This window comes from Notothenia coriiceps, unplaced genomic scaffold, assembly GCF_000735185.1.
Source record: "Notothenia coriiceps isolate Sejong01 unplaced genomic scaffold, NC01 NC01_scaffold00027655, whole genome shotgun sequence".
Classification (NCBI taxonomy): Eukaryota; Metazoa; Chordata; class Actinopteri; order Perciformes; family Nototheniidae; genus Notothenia; species Notothenia coriiceps.
In genome coordinates, this window is record NW_011360356.1 from 142,018 (window position 1) to 164,277 (window position 22,260).

At 40.8% G+C, this 22,260-nt stretch overlaps 1 protein-coding gene across 2 annotated transcripts in view; it reads right to left on the minus strand.

Moving 5' to 3' along the window:
- Positions 1-22,260, minus strand: part of slc18a2 (solute carrier family 18 member 2) — a 32,079-nt gene that overhangs the window by 7,795 nt on the left and 2,024 nt on the right. For both annotated transcript variants that reach the window (XM_010785388.1, XM_010785389.1), the window contains exons 2-10: positions 12,320-12,644; positions 10,034-10,092; positions 9,854-9,937; positions 8,664-8,756; positions 7,884-7,973; positions 7,698-7,741; positions 5,123-5,183; positions 2,772-2,867; positions 1,480-1,558 (exon numbers count right to left, since the gene is read on the minus strand). In XM_010785388.1, coding sequence (XP_010783690.1) covers positions 1,480-1,558; positions 2,772-2,867; positions 5,123-5,183; positions 7,698-7,741; positions 7,884-7,973; positions 8,664-8,756; positions 9,854-9,937; positions 10,034-10,092; positions 12,320-12,644 — 931 coding nt within the window. The remainder of the gene's footprint in view (positions 1-1,479; positions 1,559-2,771; positions 2,868-5,122; positions 5,184-7,697; positions 7,742-7,883; positions 7,974-8,663; positions 8,757-9,853; positions 9,938-10,033; positions 10,093-12,319; positions 12,645-22,260) is intronic.

A 22,260-nucleotide genomic window follows, 5' to 3' on the forward strand; every position in this document is an offset into this window, starting at 1 on the left:
CAGCAACAGGATCAGCCATGACTCCGGATCCCGGCGTATATACAGGACTGTCTCAGAAAATTAGAATATTGTGAATAAGTTCTTTATTTCTGTAATGCAAATTAAAAAAACAAAAATGTCATACATTCTGGATTCATTACAAATCAACTGAAATATTGCAAGTCCTTTTTATTTATTTTAATATTGCTGATTATGGCATACAGCTTAAAGAAAACTACAAAATCCTATCTACAAAAAATTAGAATAGTTCCTCAGACCAAGTAAAACAAAAAGATTTATAACAGCAAAACACAATCAAACATTTGAAAATGTCCATTAATGCACTCGGTACTTGGTTGGGAATCCTTTTGCACGGATTACTGCATCAATGCGGCGTGGCATGGAGGCAATCAGCCTGTGGCATTGCTGAGGTGTTATGGATGCCCAGGATGCTTCAATAGCGGCCTTTAGCTCATTAGCATTGTTGGGTCTGGTGTCTTTCAGCTTCTTCTTCACAATACCCCACATATTCTCTATGGGGTTCAGGTCAGGGGAATTTGCAGGCCAATCGAGGACAGTAATGCCACGTTGTCTTGAGTTCAGAAGTGGCTTGACCATGGGAATACGGCTATTGTAGCCCATTTCCCGGACACGTCTGTGAACAGTGACTTTTGATACCTGGACTCCAGCTTCAGTCCACTGTCTTTGAAGCTCCCCCAAATTCTGGAAGCGACTCTTCTTCACAATGCTGTTAAGGCTGCGGTCATCTCTCTTGGTTGTGCAGTGTTTCCTGCCACATTTCCCCCTTCCAACAGACTTTTTGTGGATGTGCTTTGAAACTGCACTCTGTGAACAGCTTGCTCTTTGAGAAATTTCTTTTTGTGTCTTACCCTCCTGATGGAGGGTGTCAATGACGGTCCTCTGGACAGCAGTCAGATCAGCAGTCTTCCCCATACTTGTGATTTAGTTTACTGAACCAAGCTGAGTGTTTTTCAAGGCTCAGGAAACCCTTGCAGGTGTTTCGAGTTAATTAGACGATTCAAGTGATTCGTTGAACACCCTACTAGTATACTTTTTCATGATATTCTAATATTTAGAGATAGGATATTTGAGTTTTCTTAAGCTGTATGCCATAATCAGCAATATTAAAATAATAAAAGGCTTGCAATATTTCAGTTGATTTGTAATGAATCCAGAATGTATGACATTTTTGTTTTTTTAATTGCATTACAGAAAATAAAGAACTTTATCACAATATTCTAATTTTCTGAGACAGTCCTGTAATGGCGGAAGTTTTTATTTTTTTATTTCATAGTCTTTAAATGTTCTTAATGTAGCTATTCATATATTCTCACAAGACTATGTTATTTATACATAATTCCCTCAATGCTGTATGTTCCTGTATCATAAAAGCCTCAATAAAGCCAACCTCTCAAACACCAAAAAAACGAAAAGTAAATATATACCGAGAGAACAGATAAGGATCATGTATCTCCCTACCTCCCCATCTTGAGCGCCAAGGTGCCGAAGATGTAGGTTCCAATAAGGTAGGAGATGGATGCTGGTAAGAAAGCGACGCCTGGGCCAAACACACACACACACACACACACACACACACACACACACACACACACACACACACACACACACACACACACACACACAGACTGAAAGTGTGATAAGCAGATCTCTATCAGCACAGCTTCCATTGTCTGTAATGAAGACTTGTGCCTTCCACCTGCCAGCACATGACACCCTAATATCCTGTTCCCCACCCATCCTCTTTATCTGACCTAGACTTCATATACAGTGCACTGGAACAAACTAATAACACCAAAGACTGCAGGAAGCCTCGCTATAGAAAATATCTAGCGTGGTAGAGGAGTGCTACGTCAAGTCACTAAGTAAGGTCGAATTAATGCTTTGTGGTTATATGTCTCCGCTAACCACAACAACCTTTAGTACATTAAACAACAGACAGGATTGTTTTATTTTCCATGCACCTCTCTAGTATTAAGCCACAGGTCAGATATATTGGAGCGCTCAGCAAATAAATATTGTTGGATGTTAACGTAAACACTTTTTAAAATGTGTTACTTGTAGAGGTCGAATACTGGATGTTTTCTGGTGCAGTTCTGGAGAAAAGCCACATTGTTGTTTTCCCATTGGTTATTGTTAACATGTGACTAAAGTCATGGCTCATTTGGACCTTTCTTCTTGAATCGAGTGTTGACTTTGCAAGGAAAAGGTTACAGTTAGTTACTACAAATACATTTTATATTACAGTACAAAGCATGTGATCGGGTTTTCTTACATAATGTTCACTATGGTGCTTTACTTAAATGCTTTCTGTTCTAGTTGTAAAATAAATGGAATTCAGGGGTTGTCTACAAAAAATAAGATAAAAACTATGACAAATATGGTTGTCAGTATTGTTAAGTAAATATAATGTTGTAATAGAGGCGAATGAATGTAAAAGACTTTATTGTTGGTTATTTAATATTCAGTTTCCCTGGGCACTGTCAAAGAGCTTCTGATAATTATCAGGATTTAACATTAAGGTCATACTGGTGGCTGGCGCTGCCCTGCTTTATAATCAGAGGTGTTTCTAAGAATCTTACCCCCTCTTCTATGTAGATGGAAAGAAACATGTGAAACACAGTGTACAGTACTCTTGTAAAACATCGCCTGTAACAAAGACTACAACAATAACTGAAGAAAGTGTGTGTGGGTCCTCCTACTCGTTTTTGTGGGTAGAGTGTATTTTACTACTGAACTGAGCTTTTAAATACCTAGCTGCCATTTCTTGGAACACATGGTCTCCATCATCCAGATCGGCAGGGTCGGCTCCAACATGGCAATGGCCATATTTCCAAAGCAAATGGCACCTGGGGAGGAAGATTAAGGATAAGTGGAAGCAGTGTCAATTATGGTCTGTTTTTGTTCTTTGGTCCTTATTTGTTACCTCTTTAGCCGCCTGGATGACGGTATACACACATACAAACACAGCCTCTTTGTTTCTGTGCTGTCACTCCTTAACCTGAAAGGAAAGTACTGCTGATCTGAGATTTCAGATAGCATTGTTGAACGTCTTGGATGTGAGACTTTGCAGGAAGGGTTTTTAATTTTGATCTGCTGTTTGTTTTTTGTGTGATATAATATGATGTCATACTCATGGACTCCCTTTGACAAAAAGCGGACAAAGTTTTCTCCATTACCTGGATATCAGAACACTTAGAACAAATAGTGATTATCAACTTTAGTTATTTCATCAGATCTGCGATCATATGTCTTGCACAGCATTCAAGGCTGTCCAGGCTGCTGGACAGATGTTCAACACACATCGAGCCAAGGTGAATCGGGATAAGCTGGAAAAGGCCCCTTGATGTAAGGTGTCCCCTGATATTCTTTGGGAAAGGCAGGGAACACAAGGTGTCCGTCACTATCCCCAGAGAAGGCTGGGAACACGCACTGAAAAAACTCAACCTTTGACTTTAATTGTATTATGACAACAGATTTTCCATTTGTTTTACTTCAACTTTATATCATTGCTTTCAACTAACCTAATACAGTTGACATTTGTTGACATAATACTTTTGAATAAAGCCAACGTTTCAGTTTTTTCAACATCGGATACTGATTGTGACATGTCACACTGAGATGCTCTCCATGTTGTAACGACCACAACTAGTGGTGTGATGGACAGAATGTTAAACAACATTTCTAGGGAAGCAATGGGTTTGGTGACCCCAGGATGTTTTTTGAGCAAGTTCTGTATTTTGGTCCGATCAGGACTTGATGTGGTAAACAAATTAACCGACTTTAGTACAAGAAGCCTTGGGCAGCTTTTACAGTATATACAGCTCTCGGGAAGCATTGTAGGTCCAGTGCCTTGCTCGAGGACACTTGGCATTACTTCGACGTTCCGGGACTTAAACCAGCGGCTCGCAAGGTCCCTATAGATTTAGTCATTAGCCGCGTTCACACCGCAGTACTTTTCCCACTTTAGTTCCGATATAGTTCCGAAATGTCGCGTTCACACCAAAAAGAGCCGGAACTAAAATTAGTTAATCAGAACCTTTTTTACCCCCTTTTCCGTCCCTGCTAGAGAGCAGGTACTTTCGTGGGAGAAAAAGGTTCCTATGTCTGATTGGCTGGGCGGAATGCAAACCACGCCCCGTAAAACTCCCAAAAACGTTTGTGAAGCCGCCATTTTATTATCCTCGCATTAGATTTATTGGCATTTGCATTAGCCCAGCGCACAAACGCAGAGAGACTAACTTATGGCAACACAAAAGAAAACATGGGAGCGGTGGAGATGAGGAGGTGTCGGCGTTCTGGCAGTTTACTCGGAAGGCTTCAGTAGAAGCTGCTGGGAGTCCTACTGAAGCCAGTCCCCAACTCCGGGGACATCCGGCCGGGGACTACGGGTGGCAGTATACGCCGGGAAGTTGTTTGCGGCCTGCCAGTAAACCCAAAGCAGAAGAAGAAGTGACGTCAGCGGCTTAATTTGCCTAATCCTTTCCCAGGAACTTATTCCGGTGTGAACGCGATCTGTACTTATTTCATGAGAACTAAAGAGTTTTCATGAACTAAGTTCTCATGAACCTTTGTGGGAAAAGTACTGCGGTGTGAATGCGCCTATTCCCACCTAAGTCTGACTGAAGTCGAACCAATGTGGACCCTTAGGAACAGGAACAATGTTTTGGTCAGGTTGGCTAACTGTGGAAGTATTCTAGACATGTCAAAATGGGACCGGGCCCCATGGCAGGTACAGAGCACGCTGGAGGGAATACATATCCTGTCCAGTCAGAGAACTTAGTGGTCCGCCAGGAACATGTGTTTGATGAAGGTGAGGGAAAATGGTGTCTGAGCTTAGTTTGCTCTAACAGCAACTGGTAGCAGTGTAAGTGTGAGGCAGAAGCTGATCTGATTTCTGATCTTTTATATGCAAAACAAAATTCCTGCTCTGGATTCAGCAAATCAATTGTTGGCTTTGTGCTTGGCTGACCAACAAACACAAAAAAGTTCTGGTTAAATTTCTCTTCCTGTTTTATCCCCAGCACCGTAATAAAAGGCAATATCTTACTGATGATTCAGTGGGGTGAATTAGTGTTCTTCAGATCTTCTATTATTTCCTTACCAGCTGCGATTAGAATGTATGGATCCTTCATCAGTGTTAACAGCGAGGTCCCCTTCTGACTCTGTGACAAAGGCAGATAACAACATGCTATATCAAACACAGAATTTAGGATATAATTCAGTCGCAAGCATTCCCACTGTTTATAATTATATACATTTAAAGAACCTTAATAAAATGTGTGAGCCTAATGCAGCTTGTTGACATCCAAACAGAACTAACATGTCTTGATGCATGTCTCTGGGGAACCTTGTTAAAATGTCTAGGCAGGAATCGTTTGTTAAAAATTGCACGAGATGTAGAATATTGGAATGGTGAAATAATCTGCAAATAACACCGATCCTTCTGCTGGCTTTGCCTCCATCAGCAGATCTCAGATAATATAAGATCATGTGTCATTTTGAACAGAAGGGAATAAGCAATCTTTATCTCTTTTCTGAAGGAATTATTCATTAGTGTTAGTGCAAATATCAATAATGTGTTCACTGAAGGCTCGAATGAAAGATTCTTTCATTCTCCTTAAGCCTAATAGCCCCGAACATAGACCTGCTGTCCATCTTGCTGACCAAAGTCTCAACTCACGCTGAGGAACAGGAATGCAGACAAACTGACATGCAGCTTAAAGCGTTACAAATGGTTGCAAATCAGGATCTCTGTTTTCTAAAATGTTCTACTTATTAATACTGATTTCCTTTATTTTTTCGATATAACCTTCTAATTAGCTGATGCCTGCCTTTTGGAAGCTAACGTCAATGATACCCCAATCCACAGATCAGAGGAAAGAGCAGGGGCCTCATTTATAAAGGGATATACGCTCCAAAAATGGCTTACGCCAATTTCTACGCAATGTTTGCGATTTATAAAATACTTGACGGGAAAACGTGCGGTCCTCCATGCAAACTCTAACCCATGCGTACGCACTAAGCACAAAAATAGGAGAGACGAGAAACTGCGACACCATTGGCACAAGGAAGAATGGAGAGAAATATGTGGAAATAATACCATAAATAAAATGTTACCTCTCATTTATCATATAGGAAGAATTCATTTTCACAAATTGATTAAAGCCAATCTTAAAATGATTAAACAAACGCCGGTTTGCGACTCCTCAGTGCACACAAAAACATAACTTGGAGAAATAAATAAATACGGATATGTTATTTAAAACCACCTCGAATATGTTGTGTTACTGTTATGAAATGTTTTCTCATAAATGATGCGGTAAGCAGGAGGACAGAATTACGTCTAAACTAAGGCCGTTTTGCATTTCTATAGGTTGTATATACGAGCATGGTTTTATATACTATCACGTTTAATCGTGTTTTATGCCGTTTGCCAAGACTTGATAAGTCGCTCATAAAACACAGGAGGTATGGAAACTAAGAACACCATATGTGGTAAATTGTACAGCTAATATGACACAACACATTAGTTGTATTTCCTTTAACTGGTGCATATAGAGTTGCTGCGGGGGGGGGGGTTGAGATGCACAGGCTGCATTGGAGATGCTGCGCACAGCTGATCGACAGCTGGGACACAAACCACCAAGTCAGGTCCTCTCCCCCTCTCCCCCTCTCCCCCTCTCCGTGTCAATTCTATATGCCAACTTTTCTTGTTTCTGCCGCTGCGTAGCATGTTGTAACGACGTGGAATTAGCAGAGTAGGCTATTGTATTGTTTAACTCACACCTGTTGCTCTCGATGTAATTTAGCTGATAAAAGGAGACTAATAAAAGCTAATAAAAGCCTCACACGTGGCGTTTCACTGTCAAGGGGTGCGATATAGCGTGTATGTACCGGTAATTACATTACAAATACTGACTTGAGCCCCACCACTGTATGGGTTAGCCCTACCATAGATTACCCAACAAAAATACTCTGGCGCCCCACTGTTTATGTCGACCTCCCCGAAATAACCTAAATCTGACACGGTGTGAGATGTTTTTTTTAGCTGTTCTGTCGTCATTTTGCTGCTATCTTCTTCATGCAGTCAGTCAAAATGAATGAATGAAAGGCCGTTTCTTTGACTATTTATAGGCAAATATGGGCGTTACGTGAAGCCCGCAAAAGCTGCACCGCATTTCGAGTCGATTGTGATTTATAAAGGGAAACAGGCGTAGGAAGTGCCGTTACGCACTTTCCTCGCCGGTACGCAATGTTTGGTGAATCGGAAAATGTCGGAAAATATCTATACCTATTTTTGGGATTTCTACTACGTAAGCAACCTTCCCACGTGAATCCTACGCACGGCGTTATAAATGAGGCCCCTGGTCACATTTCAATTTGTTGGAGAGCTGAAGGTTGGATCCTGACTGTTAAATTGTCCCTGTTTTTTTTTTGAGAGATGTCAGACACTGTGTCTGGATTCATGTTTTAAATAGAGTGAGTGACTCCATTTCCATTTACTCCATTTTCCGTGTTGATGCACATCATCCACCTTCTTAACATTTCTTAACCCACTTCCTGTATTGACCATACAATGTCATCAAAAATCTTTAAAATGATGTGCAGCTGTAAAGGTCACCTTAATGAATGATGTTAACGTTCAGGAAATGAATGAACAGGGAACACAGACTCACCTCTGGGGCCACCTTGCAGGGCTGTAGAACAAAGAGCTGCAGAGCTGTGAAGACACAGTGTATCAACTTAATGTAACATTAAACATGTGAAGATATGTTCAACAATGTAAAGCTCACACATTATTATTTCTATTAATGTTGGCATGACTCTTGTTGATTTAAATGTAAGTAACAATGTAAGTGTACCTCCATCAAACAAAGCCAGGCTGGCCAGAATGAGGAAAGGAGCGGTCTTCCCCACAAACTCGTACATCACACTGCCGAAGGGGGGGCCAACTGTGGGGAAACATCAGCTTTATTATCACGTTAGTTACTGCAGCTTTGTTAAGTGTGTCAGGTTAGTTTTGAAAAAGTGTTGAATATATGTTTTAACATTTGATTTGATAGATTAGATATGCATGCCATTTTTTCTTAATCCATTAAATCTTTTTGATTAATTGGATTCATAAAATCCAGAATTTAATGCCATGAATTGTCCATATTAAGCCCAAACTTATTTGACTCTCTTACACTCAGTTGTTGTCGAATGGTGAATTTGATTTGATTGAGTTCATGATTTTATAAAACGGTTTTATTTTTTTGTGTTCAGAACATTGAAATAGCAAAACTATAAAATGATATGCTATAAAGGGAGGTCCCGAGCAGTCTCTCTTTCTGTGATGTCTTTACACAATTGGTCCGTACGCCATTGCATGTTCGTAGCATTCGAGTACTTTTGAATGGCTAGCTAATGGGCGCCGCTTGGTTTAAAGAAAAGGCAAGCATGGTCTATGGGCCCAGTGGATGTGGAAAAAAAGATCCAGTTCTCTTCATACGCTCATATTTGGCACCTAGCATGACAGAATGTTGTTCTGTGTTCTCACGCTCTCTCAGGGTTGAAAAGATAGAAAAGCAATTGACACATTTGACTGTCCACTGGCCCAACCAGACCTGATGTAACCTTTACAGTATCATCTGTGTACATACTTAGCACCCCCATTGCAAGACCCCCCAGGGCGATTCCGATGGCGTGACTTCTCTCCTCATCATCTGTGTACACACTCGCAAGCATTCCCATACCTGAGAACACACAGAGGTACAGATCCTGCAATAACAACCACTCGTTGAAAAACATGTTTGCTATATAAAAACGTAGCAGACACAAATAATGTGGTACATATATACTTATTATGTAATAGTGGTAAATGTCATAACGCTAATCACATTAGCTAATTAAAAAACACATGGCTCATTTTGGGATAAACTGGAACTCATGTTGACATGTATTCGTTTGGTCATTTTAGCCTTTGCTTCTTTTACTCACGATTATGTTTGAGTTCTATATTTCCATCCTTTCGTTTGAGGATTCTAAACAAATGGCAGTACAGTTTATTATTTGGATTTTCTCATCTCTGGATTCAGATGTCAGGTGGTTTCCATAGTTTTCAGGCTGAATACAGGCTGAAGTAATTGGCTATTAGCTAGCATGTCCAATTAGGCTGACTGAGCCTTACAAAGCCAGAGGTATGCCACTGCCTTTAATACCACAAACATGTGAAATAAAGGACCTGCAGGAGTTTAATAATGGAGGGCAGTGTTGAATTAGGTGTATCGTAATTAATACTTCTGTTGCACAATTTCTGTTGCAGAAGTGGTGATGTTGTTTCTGATTTTCGATGGTTGTGGCCTAAATGGATCCTTTAGCTTACCACTTTCACAGTAACGTTTTAAAAGGGAGTTACCATCTTAAAAAAAAACATATTGTCTTTATACTTTATCTCAATACGGGTACATGTAGGAAAACATACAGTTATCTTTATGCAGCTTTGCTTACTTTGTCCAACATAAGCAACATTTTCAATTCTTCCGTTACACAACAAACAGTCCATATAGGCTTTTGGATGTGTGCTTCATTTTTAGATTACAAACTAAAGTAAGATAGTCCAAAACACCACCAAAGTAGGACTTTCTTTAAATAATTGTGTAGCATCATAGAAGGCAAACTGCTTTCTCTACAGGAGGAGGTCAGCACCTCCTGTCTAATCTGGCAACATTTAGGCTACAAACAACTTCTAATGCAGCACTCCTTTAAATGCACACGCTCAGGCTGTCACTCAATGTCCTTTGAGAATCTACATTCAGATAAATTGAATGGTGTAAAAGAAAAAAGATCTTACCGGCCACAGAGGAGCAGGAGGAGCCGACACCCTGCAGTGATCGGGCCAGAAACAGCAGAGCATAGCTCGACGAGAAGGCAAACACTACACATCAAAGAGCAGAAATATAGACAAAGAAACATCAGGCAAGAGGAAACATTAGGATTTTCTGATGAAGACGACAGGTGGGATAGGACTTACTGATTGTAGACATGAACATGATACAGAAGCCAGCGAATAAGGGAAGTTGGTATCCTACTCTGAAAGGACCAAGAGAAAAAGGACAGATTATAATTCAACAGAAAGCATGTCACAAAACAAACACACATTAACTAAATGGCTTTATTCAAAGATGGTATTCTTCTCAGCATACTATCACTTTCTAAAGTAGTGTTACTTTGCGAGGAAGAGATATTTTTGTGTGCTTAACGAGTCAAATCTATTGTCAGTACGAAGACATTTTCGCTATGTCAACCAGCACAGGTATTACGGATGAACATTTTATCCAAATGTTAATAAGGGGTTAAAGTTACAATTTGTGCAACATGAAGTGAAACCAAATCATAAAATGAAAGTCAAAATAATCAAAAATAAACTGCATAGCACATTGTGTCCTGTAACCCCAGGAACACTGCATAAATTCTGTAGTTGCATGACTCAGTTACGATTGTAGCGGAGCAGGATGACAACGCCTTCTTTCATTAAAATGTTTAAAGCTACCATGCACATCAGAGCTGTTGTAATCCCCGCAGATACCTGACATGCTTGACTTGCCTTCTATTGTCCTCTGTCAGGATGGAAGGTGACTAAGAACCACTAATGTTCCTCAATTACAGCATATCTGAGCGCCCATCTGAGACACAGAATATTGCTTTGGAGGTTGGTGTCACTATTGTTGGAGCATCCATGCTTCTCCATTTCCTGTAAACATTTATCTCACATTCTGCTCAAATCGTCACACCGACTCTGGTTTAAATTAAGCCCAATGTGGAAATGTTAAATTCTCCTCAAAGAATGTTGTTGTTGCTCAACTTGCAGTAAAAAACATTTCAACAGGAAAATCTAAGGCCAAAACACACACACACACACACACACACACACACACACACACACACACACACACACACACACACACACACACACACACACAGTGTTTGTATGCAGTTGTTGTGGCCACCGTGTTTAGAAAGGTGTTGATTGACCAGTGTCACGGCCTATCACACTCTTATGTTGGTTTAAAATAGAGGAACTCAACCATCCATGAAACTGGAAAATCACACACACATCTTCAGGAACTGCTCTGTATTTCATTCAGTTGGATTAGCTGATATGACGTTGCACCCTCAAAACCCATGTGAACTCTAACTGACATGTTTCCCCTCTATAACTGGAACAGGGAGTCTGTTTGCTGCTTTCTCTCTCTCCGATTTGAGTCGGATGTTGAATTAAATAAGTCCACAAGTGTTATTCTGTGTTGACCTCTTGCAGGCTCTACAAACAAAAGAGGACATTTAAAAACAATTCTTCCCCCCGGCTAGCAGGAAGCCTCAGTGTCTGTCATACTGCCATCCTCTGTCCTTCGTCATTCTGCTTTAAATGAAATCATTGTCTTTCCAATGTTTTCTGTCTTTTCTCTTTAACATTTCTTGCACAAGCTGAGTTGTGTCAAATGCCACATACGACCATGATTGTAGTTCTGTTCCTCACATGGCTTAAAATGAGCTGTAACTGCAGAGTGCAATTGACAATTTCAGTGACCAGCAGAAACAAGCCTGATGGGTCAGAGTGACAGCTACACATGGATGGTGCTGTTATAGGGAGAGTAAGAAATGCAACTGAATCTTTTGGTCATAATTCTGCATGCAGTAGGAAACTCTGGCAATATACTGTATATCATACCTTACATTTACAGAACAATCTATCGAAAAAGGAAAAAAGAACTTGTGGATTCACCTATAATACAGAAAAAGGTTGAAAGCACTTATAATGTGTGTTATACATAACAATTCAGTGCTGTGTCAAACACTATTTAACCTAAAAACCACCCAGTGGTCGGTCCTGAAGTGTTTTTAAAATGTAATGATTTAAAGGGATAAAAGTAGCTTTTATTTTAGAGTAGGAATAACAACAATGCTGCTAAGTCACAGTAATGTTCCTGTTTTACTGTGAAATGTGTTAACCAGTTAATTCCCAGTGGTGTAAAGTAACTAAGTAGATTTACTCAAGTACTGTACTTAAGTACAAATGTGAGGTACTTGAGTATTTCAATGTTTTGCTACTCTGTACTTCTACTTTTACTTTTGGTACTTTAAGTATAATAAGATGCTAATACTTTTGTGCTTTTACTTGAGTAACATTTTGATGCAGTACCTTTAGTTGTAACAGAGTATACATTTGACTGAAGTACAAGAACTGAGTACTTCTCCCACCTGTATGAATCCCCCCAGTTGAGTGTTCCCTCCCCCACACAGACACAGAGGGGCCTACCTGTTGGTGAGGGGCCCGATGAAGGGGTTGACCAGCAGCTGCACGGTGGCCTTGGAGGCAAACAGCAGTCCCACTTTCACATTCTCATTGAGCAGCCTGCCGCTGGACTGGGGGCATTCGGAGGAGTTCTGTGGCAGCTCTGGAGCAGGGGGGGGGTCCGTAGAGCTGACTGTGGTGTTGGGGCCCGCGGTCCTCACCGTGTTGTCATATAAGGACACGATGCTGTGGAAGGCCCCCGCTGGAGCCTGCTGTGTCAGGGTGTGGTTCTTCAACGCCATCTCTGCCGACTCATCCAGGCCGTACAGGTAACTGGGGATTATGGGAACTGGTGGGCATAAAGAGTTGAGAAGAGAGGGATGTGAGGAAACACGACAGAACCACTGACTGATGCTCCGTAGCATGATAGAAGACCAGGGGCCATTTCAACATTTCAGCAGAGCAGGAAGGGTACTCCACACCTTGAATCCACAGTTTCTTTAACCACTGAGGGGTTTGTTCACCTAACATTACAAAGTCCAAATTTCTACATTTCAACGAATCGAAAAAGATGTGCCTGTTGCAGAAAACTTGATTGTGTGGAAATGTATAGAATATAACATACATTACATACATCTTTCTTAAAAGTGCTAGGAAAATGTTGAAGCCACTGGTAACAGACAATAGGATGAGGACACATGACATGATATTTGTATAGCAAGAGTGATTCGCTGAGAGGAAGAAGACCTGGGGCCGCATTTATAAACGGTGTGTACGCTCAAAATATGGCATACGCCAGTTTCTAAGCAATGTTTGCTATTTATAAAAAACAAACTTGACGGGAAAACGTGCGGTCCTCCACACAAACTCTGACCCATGCGTACGCACTAAGCACAAAAACGGGAGAGACGAGAAACTGCGACACCGTAGGCAGGAGGAAGAGTGGAGATAAAAATGTGAAAATAATACCATAAATAAAATGTTACCTCTCATTTATCATATATGAAGAATTCATTTGCACAAATTGATTAAAGCCAATCTTAAAATGATTAAACAAGCGCCTGTTTGAGACTCCTCAGTGCACACAAAAACATAACTTGGAGAAATAAATATATACGGATATGTTATTGAAAACCACCTCGAATATGTTGTGTTAATGTTATGAAATGTATTCTCATAAATGATGCGGTAAGCAGGAGGATAGAATTACGTCTAAACTGACGCCGTTTTGCATATAGGTTGTAGATACGAGCATGGTTTTATATACTATCATGTTTAATCATGTTTTATGCTGTTTGCTAAGACTTGATAAGTCGCTCATAAAACACAGGAGGTATGGAAACTAAGAACACCATATATTTGGTAGATTTGGCAGCTGATATAACTCAACACATTAGTTGTATTTCCTTTAACTGGTGGATATAGAGTTGCCGCAGTGGAGACGCTGCGCACGGCTGATCGACAGCTGGAACACAAACCACCAAATAAAATAATAAACAATAATTGACTCCACTCCGCAGGGATTCCCCGATCATTTCTTACAGTTGCTCATCATGGGGGGGTCTCCTGTCCCGGCACAAACACACTGACACACTGCCTGAGGAAGGTTATGGTGTAGTTTGTCATTAATTTTTTTCGGACCACTTATTTATTTTGGTGACGATCCAACCTCCTGCTACTCTGGTTCAAACTGCATCCACCAAACAATGTGATTTGTCTCCACCTCCCCAAAAGAACCAAATTCTGACACGGTGTGAGATGTCTTTTTTATCTGTTCTGTTGTCATTTCCTGTCAGATCTTCTTCATGCAGTCAATCAAAATGAATGAATGAAAGGGCGTTTCTTTGACTATTTCTAGGCAAATATGGGCGTTACTTGAAGCCCGCAAAAGCTGCACCACATTTCGAGTCGATTGTGATTTATAAAGGGAAACCGGCGTAGGAAGTGCTGTACGCACTTTCCTCGCCGGTACGCAATGTTTGGTGAATCGGAAAATGTGGGAAAATGTCTGTACCTATTTTTTTGCTTTGTACTAGGTAAGCAACCTTCCCACGTGAATCCTACGCAAGGCGTTATAAATGAGGCCCCTGGGTACATTGTGCGGCTATAGCAAAAAAGTTAGCAATGTGATGTTACACAACACATAGTTTCCTCTATGGACGATGAGCTCCGGGCTGTTTGTCCCCTGTGTCAGATACAGGTTTTGTGCATCGTGGAATACTTACTGACTTTGGTTGCTACAACAGTGATAATGTGCTGATCTGCTGTCTCTCTGTCCAGAAAGTCATTGGTGGAAATGGTTCCTTCAACAGTGTCAATGTCAAAACAGCTGTCGCCCTCTGCCTGCCACTCCAAGGAATACCTGCAGAGGGGAGAGGAAACATGAAAGGGAAACAGGAGAGAAATTACGGGCCAACATTAGAGAAATGCTCTCACTCCTGCAGTCGGGCACAGTCAGTTTAAGCAACACATTAACGAATAGGCTGTTCTGTGCTGGAAATGTCATTTAGGAAGAGTTCAGGAGCCTTTGATCATAAAAGCATTCAGTAGACAAAGTTCTCAAGGATTAATAAATGTTAGTACTGTGAGTGAGTACTTTCCAGACTTTTCAAACACTGTGATGAGACTGTGTCGTCGCATTATTGTCTGATTTGACTTCTCAATGCGTGCTTTAGAAGTGATTCTGATAGCACAAAGACACTCATTATATCACTGTTGTATATTTTAATATTTTAAATCAGGTTGAACATTTTGTATACTTTAAAGGAGACTTATCATGCTATATTTGAATAATATATTGTAGGGCCATACCTATATAAGGTATATTTATACGTTTTATTTTTCAAAATACCAAACAGATAATGCATTTTAACCATGCCTCATTTCGCTCTATTTTGCTCTCCTCCACCCTGTCTTTGCATGAGCTGCAGCTGACCACGCCCCCCTGCAAAGGAGGGAGGCCGAGTTACGAGGTCTGTTACCATGCTGTTACCATGCCACGGCAACCTCTCATTCCCCTGATTGGTGGAGAGTTGGCCATATAGGTGGAGCTCCTCGTCACTGACGTCAGACTATTTTCAAATCTGTATCAGATCCGTTAAAGCCCCGTTTTTAGAGATTTTGGGTATGGAGGAAAAGAGAGAGGGTTGTGTTTTCTGACACTTGGTGAGTTCCCTGACACACCGGGGACACGTATTCATGTATAAAAGACGTACAAAGGTGCATTTTGCATGATGGGTCCCCTTTAAGAATTTGCTGCGGGCAATTTAACGGCTTCAGCTGGTCCCAGGGCCGTAGTTTGGACACCCCTGCTTTAGAGACACAAATGAGAGCGAGTATTGAAAATGTTCTGAAGTAGAGCATTTGTCTCTCATGCCACTGGTTCTCCTCAAGTTTTCCATCTGCCACCACCACTTCCTGTCACCTGACATCTACAGTGAGTCAGCAGCTTCTGTTCCACTTACTCATCACAGTGCAATCAGGAGAGCACTCCCTCATGACATCAGCAGATGTTTGACAACAAAAAGGGAATTTCTCATTGTTATTCTGAGACACTGAGTAGTGACCAAATCATTTTTTTATAAATGTTTTTTAGATAATGGGACAGTTAAGGTGGATCATGGTAAACCTTTTTGTTTCTTGTGATATTCCAAATAATACAAGCTTGTGATGTCTAAATGTCCTTAAAGACATTTGAACAACCCTGCCCTCTTTAAGTTTCAGAGTGTTTAACTATAGTGTGAAAGAGTGTATCTTTGTTTAGCCTTTGTAAAGAAACTCATGTGCCTGACATCGTTTGGCAGAAGGAACACCACAGAAACTCAAAAGCAACCCAACCGGTCTTTTTACTGTCGGAAAATCAGGGCACTCTCTGGAGGAATGTTTTTTGAATATTTGTTTTTTAACATTTTCACCTTCATTTGGAAGAGTGGAGTAGAGTTAGTTTAATTTCCATTTTTTTTGGTCTGGTGTTTACACTTTAAACAGAAACACTAGATGGTTTGGTCTGTGTTGACAATAGTTTCCTCTACATCAGGTTGGCTGCCATGTTGCCTGTGGATTTCTCCGACTAGTTGTGGAATTTAAAGTCCTATGTGTCACAAGTTAATTTTAAACAACGCTCGGTTGATTTATCTAGTGTTTGTTACGTAATCTCTGTTGGTGGCCTTATTTTAGTGTATGAGTTACTTAAAAACATTTTAATTCAAGTGAGGGCTGCTGTGCCAACAGACTCATGGTGCTTAATGTATAGAGCACTGCATTAGTAATTACCAATATGACATTGTGATTCAAATCATATTTGTTTGATAAATTAATAACAAAGTCTCACAGAGTTCATGGGTCTGTTCGATCGAAGAGACAAGATAAGATGGACCTCTATTGATCCCAGCAGGGAAATTCAGGTGCAATAGAAGCAACATAATAAGAGAGTACACATGAGAATATACACAGGGATGATACCAATACAAATAAAATAAAATAAGAATAAACATTATGAATAGAAAATACAAATATGACTTGAGTCAAACACTGATCAGTTGAATGTACATACAGTGGGGCAAAAAAGTATTTAGTCAGCCACCAATTTTGCAAGTTCTCCCACTTAAAAAGATGAAAGGCCTGTAATTTTCATCCCAGGTATACCTCAACTATGAGAGACAAAATGAGAAAAAAAGATCAAGAAAGTCACATTGTCTGATTTTTAAAGAATTTATTTGCAAATTATGGTGGAAAATAAGTATTTGGTCAATAACAAAAGTTCATCTCAATACTTTGTTATATACCCTTTGTTGGCAATGACAGAGGTCAAACGTTTTCTGTAAGTCTTCACAAGGTTTTCACACACTGTTGCTGGTATTTTGGCCCATTCCTCCATGCAAATCTCCTCTAGAGCAGTGATGCTTTGGGGCTGTCGCTGGGCAACACAGACTTTCAACTCCCTCCAAAGATTTTCTATGGGGTTGAGATCTGGAGACTGGCTAGGCCACTCCAGGACCTTGAAATGCTTCTTACGAAGCCACTCCTTTGTTGCCCGGGCGGTGTGTTTGGGATCATTGTCATGCTGAAAGACCCAGCNACCGTGTGGTAGTAGGACACGACACTAGTTGCGGACCGAGGAGATTGTTCACCCTGACGTTTCGAGTTTATACCGTTTCGTCCTCCATCGTAGGAGAGAGTGACCATTCTTACGTGAAAGACATGAAACAAACATATAAATTTTATAAAGTGACATTACAAAAACGAACAAAATACATAAAACTGTACAACGATTTCAACTAGAAAGATTAGTCCACTTGTGAGAACTGTTTGTGGGTTCTCTCCTGCTGGTAGAGTCGCTTGCCCTCAGGGTGGGTTGCGCCCCGGGGTAGGTTCTGCGTTGTTGGAGGGACTTGCGTTCCTGGATTACCGTGTAAAAGTCACTGCTGTTTCTCTTCTGCGACCGTCTGTGACGTCATTCCGTCCCCGCCGCCCCATGACATCCGATCCCGTGTCCGATTCGGAAGGGTTTATAAAAAGAAAACAGTGACATAGGACCATTGTAAATTTATAGTTAAAAACGACAAGAACTGTAATTCGCGACGATACCGTCGCGTGGAGTGCCTCACCTTCGGCGCGACACGGTCCGTACAAACACAGTTCGCCGGACACTAGCACTAACCTAGTTCGGGAGACCACCGGTTAGTGTAGTGCTAGGCTGCGCTTCGAGAGCTTTTATCTATATGCTTTAGAAAAAGTTCCGTTTGTAACTTCCAGGGTAAGGTACGAAAAGACCAATTAATCGCGCGCAGGGGAACACACAATAACTCGAAAAAGAGTACCTTTGCCAGACGTCTTCAGTGTTGGCGGACATCGCTCATTTTAGGGATTGTGGTCTTTTCTGGACAGGATACGACCGCGCGTCTGTTGCGGAGGCAACCTCTAAGCAGAAAAAGGTAACAAATGTAAAAAAAAAAAAAAAAAAAAAACCCATATCAGCTGCATAAAGCCTATATCACTTGCATTGCATTCGACTAAACCCGGGGTAGACCCCTCCGGGCAATGCAATACAGGCGCCTCGCGGCAATGCAAACCGGCGTTACGGCACCTGAAGGAGGTGTGTCGTGTGTGTGAGGCCGCCCTGCAACCGCTCCCAGGCGAACGACCGCTCCTCGGGCCCTGGTGACCATTCGACCGAGTGACCACACCCCAGCCCCTCTCTGTCGCTCTGTGACGCCTTGAGTCGGGACCCGTGTGTCGTGGTTTGATGGTCCGCGTCCGCCACACACACACGGTGTCCGACTCAAGCGCGCCACCGGAGCGGCATGTACCAGCGTCGGGACTTCATGGGAACTTATATTTGGCCGTAAACGAGTCCACAAAAAACCCACCTCCCATGTGCTTGTTGTAAGTACCCATAATGGAAGGCCTCTCAACTTCTACATAGCTTTTTGTTGGCTTTGTCCCAGCGTTGAATGTTCTGCACAGGGTCTGGTCCAGCAAAGGATGACACAAGTGTGACCGCTCTGCTGTCATACCATTTGACAGCACAGATGTTGTGGTTGGCCTCCACTCTGATGTCAAAGCTTCTCCCTTTTTTCTTCAAGCTCTTCTCGCCTTCAAGGTTACAGTTGGATGAAATATTTTTTCAGCCAGCGATACCTGTCACGGGGCTTGGTGTGGTTATTTAGTTGGGTTTCGATGTCCACATAATCAGACTGGGCGGTCATTGGGTTGTTGGTTTTCTTTGTCCACTTGTCCACAGGCATCTTCATCTGCCTCTTCTTCACTCATAGCAGTGTCACTGTCCTCTGATTCCATCTCAAAATCACTTTCTCCTTTTTGGATGGCAGCAATCACATCCTGCACACTGAATCGAGGACCTCTCTTTGCTGGTGGCATTCTGAAATGGAAAAAGTAATTAAAATATATGTATCAATAATACATATGCTTATTATATTGTAATAGATTACCTGAAGGAATAGATGGGGTGGTGGAACAAGTGTTCATTCTGTCTGGCTTAGACATCATACTAAAAGGAATGCATGCACCCCCCCTTCCAGGTGTCCCGATGCAATAAGCATCTGAATCCTATTTACATTGTACACTTGAGTCACACAATACTACCTGGCTTAGCCTATTATCATAACAAAAGGAATGCACCCACACATGCAGATAAACCAGTTCAACAAGTCACAAAATGCTGTCTGGCTAATGATAATAGGCTAATTATCATACTAAAAGGGATACATCCAAGTGTCCCGAAACATTTCAGAAAGAACTGTTTCTGCCAGAACCAGAAAAGAGTTAAATGTATTTTTGTAACTAATTAACTGATAAGATATAAGTAGAGTTTAAAATATTGCTACAGATATAATTTCACATACTGCTATCAGAAATAATGTATAAATGTATTCAATTCTGGTCTTAATTCAAAATCTTATCAGAGGACACATTTAGAAGTTAGTTATTGTGAATTATCAAATAGATTATATTTCTATTAGTGTTTTATTTCCATGTGTGAACATATAAGAAGGGCAATTTCCATGAAAGGGACACATGCCTTTTTTGACTACCACACTGACCCAGTGTTGTAATATTGCAACAAAGACATAAGCTGCTCAAAATCAAATGTGATGAATGTATTCCACAATAACTAAATATGTACATGTTCTAGACATTGTAATAAACATATATATTTGAGGCATTTTACTTACTTGAATCTGACACATCCAGTCCAATAAAACAAAGAGATGTTGCTCGTTTGAAGATTCGGAAGTTGTGTGAGTGTATGGCCAGAGGGCGGGACCTATAAACATATTTAATACCCAATAGCATTGTGACGCTGAACAAAAGGACCTTTTGACTCTGTCAATGTAATCTTTCAAAAAACAAAACATTTACTGACTTTTTTAGGATTACTTAAAGTAATGTTGTAAAAATAACAACTGGGGGCCTTACAGGGGACCAATTATTAAAAAATATAAAACTATGTGCTAAAGGAATAGTCAATAAAAAATGTTTGACATACAAAGATAAATTAGGAATTCATTAAAGTTATTTCAAAGCTGCTACTTGCGTGTTTTCTTCCTTTTAAATACATATGCTCAAAGGAGGGTGAGGCTCAGGAGGCTAATGTTTGACTAACACACACCGGAGCTTCAGGGGACCGGATGTTTAGCAGATGCTAATGCATTTTGATGAAACAAACAGCAATAATTATAATAATAACATATAGCTTACAATTCTACAGAAAGATGGGATTCAACAATGCAGGGTTATTTTACTACTATTCCACATTTAAATTGCAGGTCACTGATCGTTGATAGTTTTACAACGCAGACTCATAAATTGAAGTGAATTTAAAATGAACAAATGAAATGCATACACAAAGCCCATTAAAACAAGCAAGAACATAAACAACACAATCTAAATCCTGGTCACCACAGGGAGTGTCTGGGGATTTTACGTTTAACGGTGGTAATGCAGACCCTAGGGCCTAACCTTTCATTAGCAAGTTTACATATAAGTCCATGTTTATACAGTCTGCTCACACATCCTGCTAGCTGTCACGTGCTGTGTGCCTCACACCTGGATGAATTTTAGAAATGTTGGTTGATCTTGTGACTCTAACAGACATATTGGTGCAGCTCTTGAGCCAAAGACACATTTCTGATGCAGTTCTGTCTCCCTCTACTCATTCTGACAGAATTTAAAACGTACAGTAGTTAGTGGCCTGATAGTGCTATGTTCTTAATTTGTACCTTATAATCATTAACTGAATTCTTTATTTTAAAATCATTTTAAAGCAGATTTTTGGAGGTGCTGAACATGATGTATCGTAGCAGCAGCCGCCATGAGCTATGAGACTTTATGGAACAATGGTGTACACATTACACAACGGACCAACCACCTCTGGATATTTACTTTTTGAATTAAGTGGACATTTTAAGTGGGCATGAAAAGGTGTTTGTTGATTGACAAGTGTCATGGCTTATGACACTACTGCTGTGTCTGTAGTAAATACTTCTGTACACACACCTGACACACACACACACACACACACACACACACACACACACACAACACACACACACACACACACACACACACTAAATGAGCACATTGTGACTCTAAACCCGGATTTTATTTAAATTAAAATGTTCAGCTGTCATTAATAATGCCGTTCATGTTTTGTAAAAAGACTGTCATTACTAAAGCAAATTAGTTGTTTGCACTATTTAGCTGAAATGTGCATTGCAATAATCCTATTAAGCAGAGATAACTCAGTGTGTTACGTTTCTCCTGGTCCGACCGAATTTTGAAAACAACTTTACGTGGAATGGTGAGTTTGAAAACATCTATAGGCCTATCTATCTGTAGATGTCTTTCTGTCAAAAATGTATTAGCTAAAAGACCTGCTCACAACAAGTTAGCTTAGCGCTAAAGCTGCACGTGGTTTAGTTAACGTTACTTAACGGCTGATCATATGGTAACAAAACCGATTTAAAATGGCTTTTAAGAATGTTGCATATGAGTGATTCGTCACATTTATAACAGTAATTTAGCAAAATGTTCAAAGGAGCATGTCATTAAGGGGATATTAGCAGAGTTTAGCTAAAGTTCTGCAGAAGTTAGTGAACGTTGTACAGAGTTTAGCTAACGTTCTGCAGAGGTTAGTTAACGTTGTACAGAGGTTAGTTAACGTTCTGCAGTGGTTAGTTAACGTTGTACAGAGGTTAGTTAACGTTGTGCAGTGGAGTTAATGTATTTTTTTCGTTTTCTTTTCTAGTTATCATTTGGTAATAAACCCAATTCAAAATGTGTCCTTAGGTTGCACGCCTGCCGGATTATCTTCCGCTCCGACGAGCTGCACCCCCTCATCCTGGCCCCGCGCGGGGCTGTACGGTGAGTGGGTGAGCCAGCGCTGTGAGGTGCGCCCCGAGGTGCTCTTCCTCACTCGCCACTTCATCTTCCACGACAACAAC